Source organism: Nannospalax galili, unplaced genomic scaffold, assembly GCF_000622305.1.
Source record: "Nannospalax galili isolate Female #2095 unplaced genomic scaffold, S.galili_v1.0 scaffold2819, whole genome shotgun sequence".
Taxonomy (NCBI): Eukaryota; Metazoa; Chordata; class Mammalia; order Rodentia; family Spalacidae; genus Nannospalax; species Nannospalax galili.
Genome location: NW_008342002.1, coordinates 676,583 through 679,866, shown reverse-complemented (window position 1 = coordinate 679,866; position 3,284 = coordinate 676,583). Strand labels below are relative to the sequence as shown.

The 3,284-nt window shown below is 45.2% G+C and overlaps 1 protein-coding gene across 1 annotated transcript; it reads right to left on the bottom strand.

The window, feature by feature from the left end:
* Nucleotides 1-1,639: 1,639 nt before the first annotated feature.
* LOC103737909 (olfactory receptor 13A1) lies at nt 1,640-2,625 on the bottom strand. The gene is given in 2 exon segments (XM_008837736.2): nt 1,640-2,583; nt 2,586-2,625. Coding segments are annotated over 2 exon segments (984 nt in total).
* Between the last annotated feature and the right edge of the window lie 659 nt (nt 2,626-3,284).

The following is a 3,284-nucleotide window of genomic DNA, read 5'->3' as shown; positions in this document are numbered from 1 at the left end:
TGTAAAAGAAATGGAAGCTTTCTTACATCACACATTTAAAGAATTTCTCTCCTGAATTTTATGTGAATTTAACTGAGTGGTTTATTCGTTTCTATCCTTGTTGCTGTGATAAAATATCTGAAAAAGCAATTTATGGAAGGAAAGGTTTATTTTGGCTCAGAGTGCAAGGGTACAATCCCTCGTGGCAGGGAAGACACCCAGCCAGGAGCATGACACAGCATGACGTTGCAGCCATAGAAGCAGAGAGAACGGAAACCTTTTGTTCTGCTAACCTTCTCCTTTGTAAGCAATCCATGGACTGATGCTGCCACATTCAGGGCGGGGGTTTCACACCTCAATTAACCTAATCTAGAGAATCTCTCACAGGTATTCCCAGATGCTAACCTAATCTAGACACTCCCTCACTGACATGCCCACAGGGTTGTCTCCTAGGTGATTCTACATCTTGTCAAATTAACAATCAATATTGGCCATGACAACTTTACCACTTGGTATATGCATCACTTTTGAGCCATAACATCCCACTCCTTCTTCCCATCATCTTACATCCATCTCATAAAGCAAATTGCATTCAGTTCAGCTTAACAAGTCCCAACAGTCTAACAATTCCAAAACTGCTTAAAGTCTAAGTCTCATCCGAAGCTTAAGGCAATCTCTTAACTCTGAACCCTCATAAAACCTAATGTTTAATAATGTGCAGAGAATAAACATTCCTGCTCCAAAAGGAAGTCTGAGAACATAGCCAGGAATGCTCTGACCAAAACAAGTCAGAGACTCAGGTCAGACACCACATCCTGCAGGCCCATGTCTGGCAGCTGAGACGTGTGATGGAATAGTTTTTGCTCCAAAGGGCTTAGTAGGCCTACCTGTCCAGTTCTGCTTCCAGCAGCACAGTCTGTCTCCTGAGCCAGCTCCACTCCATGCACATAGTATTCCTTGGTGAATATCCAATGATTCTGTCATCCCCAACATCCCGGGGGCTCCACTATAAATCAGACTTCATCGCAGCTTCACAAAAGTGGCCTCACAGCCTCCTTGCAGGGGCTCTGACCCTCCCCCACACGCTTGACCTCAGCGGCTTTCTGCGGTCACAGCCTCTCCATCTTACATTTTCAGAGCAGCTGAGTGAAAGTTCCAGGGAAAGCAGGTGGAGTTTGCAGTATATTTGGACTCTGAGTTTTGCCACTGTCCAACAGAAGAATAAGGACCACGGTTCCATCTTGGAAAGCAACATTTATAATGCTACTAATCATGTCTCTTGATTATAATTCAGAAAAATGAATCACATTGTAAGGTGACATTTTTCTGATTAGTCTCCCGTAGCCTAATAACAAGTATAGTCAAGAAAGCACACAAAGACCAGTCAACTCAGATTCAACCCGAGAGCTGCAAAAACCAGTTTGAGCTGCAAAAGGTTGGGAATTCTAGCCTACAAGAAACATGAGTCATTCTCCTGCTCAAAGCAGAGAAGCAAAACCCAATTAAGGATGGAGTTTTTGTGCTTTTTTGTATTTATGAGTTTGTTCACTGAGTGAAAAGTGCTGGCTTAGTTACCATCAGTCCGGAAACAAGCCCATCAGATGGCCACAGGATGATCTGAAACGGAAAGCTCCCAGGAAACAGCTTTTGGAATCACACATTAATTTCTGAGGAAGGGGAAGAATTTTCTGAGGGCTGTTTTGACCTCCTTGTTTCTCAAAGTGTAGATCAGAGGGTTGAGAGTAGGGCTCAACATGGTGTACAGCACACTGGCCAACTTGCTTTTCTCTGCACTGTAGCTGGAGACAGGACTTATATAGGCATAGAAGACAGCAGTGTAATACATGCACACCACGGTGAGGTGGGAAGAGCAGGTGGAGAAGGCTTTCTGCTTGCCCTCTGAGGGCCGCATCTTCAGGATGCTGAAAATGATGAAGCCGTATGACACAATGGTCATCAGGAAGGTCAATATACCATAAAAGGCATCAGCCAAAACAATCATGACACTGTTGACATAAGTGGAGCTACAGGAGAGAAGGAGCAGAGGAGGCACTTCACAAAAGAAGTGTATAATGACATTAGGGCCACAGAAATTCAAGCGCATCATCAGTCCTGTGTGAATAGCTGTGTTGAAGGCACAGAGAATCCACACTCCAGCAGCCAGCATGCTACAGAATGTCCTGCTCATGATGGTGCTGTAATGCAGGGGGTGGCAGATGGCGGCATACCGGTCATAGGCCATGACCGTGAGGAGGAGCAGCTCTGAGGATGCAGCCCAGGTAAGGAAATAGAGCTGAGCCATGCAGCCCCCATAGGAGATGGGGTTCCTCTCCGACACCAGACCCTCTAGGGCCTTGGGCATAATAGCGGAGGTACAGATGATGTCCATAGTAGCCAAATTGAACAGGAAAAAGTACATGGGGGTGTGGAGCCCAGAGTTGCAGGTGACAGCCAAAATGATAAGGGCATTACCTGCAAGGGCCACAGAGTAGAGAGAGAGGAAACAGCTGAATAAGAGCAGCTTGTATTCAGGGTGTTCAGAAAAGCCCTGCAGGATGAACTCTGTCACAAGTGTCTGGTTATCCATGGCCCTTGGCTGAGAAGGACTTCAGAGACGATAAGGCGATTCTCCACCCACAGCTTCATGAAATTTGAGGGCTAGAAAAAGAGATGAACCTTTTCATGAAGGAAGTCTGTTGTTTGTTTCCTTCACCTCTGAAGCCATGACGTGAATGACAGAATAGAGACACAGTGGGATATGCTGAGACAAACATCTCGCAGTTCCATAATCAAAGAATAGCAGCATTCGGGTCACAACAATAAATGCAAACCACCAGTCAAATTCTTGAAGTATCAATCTCAGTCAAAGATATGCAAATGAAATCCGTGCTCTGTTCTGTCATCCATGATTTGATTAATTTATGAAGTCGATCAATATTCACATGGCTTCAAGATGTGGCCCTTTCAAAAGAGGTATCCAGTCAGGAATGCCATTGCATTCGTGAACTCACAGCAATTGCAACAGCATGCACAAGTCCTAACAAGCTCCAGCCAGACAAATTCCCAGCATAGAGGGCAGGAGGAGGTAAAAAGCCCAACTCTAGCTGAGGACCTATTGACAACTGATAGTTGCTGGGAGAGGGAGAGTCAGTTTTCTTTAAGGGTGGTATGTTGGGTGGCTTGACCAGGCTCCAGGAGAGAGACCCACATGGAAGGGCATGTGTGGACACAAACTTGATAGTCCTTAAAAAAATAAAAGACATTAAATCAGATGGGGGACTGTAGTAAAGTGGGAGAGGGATCTG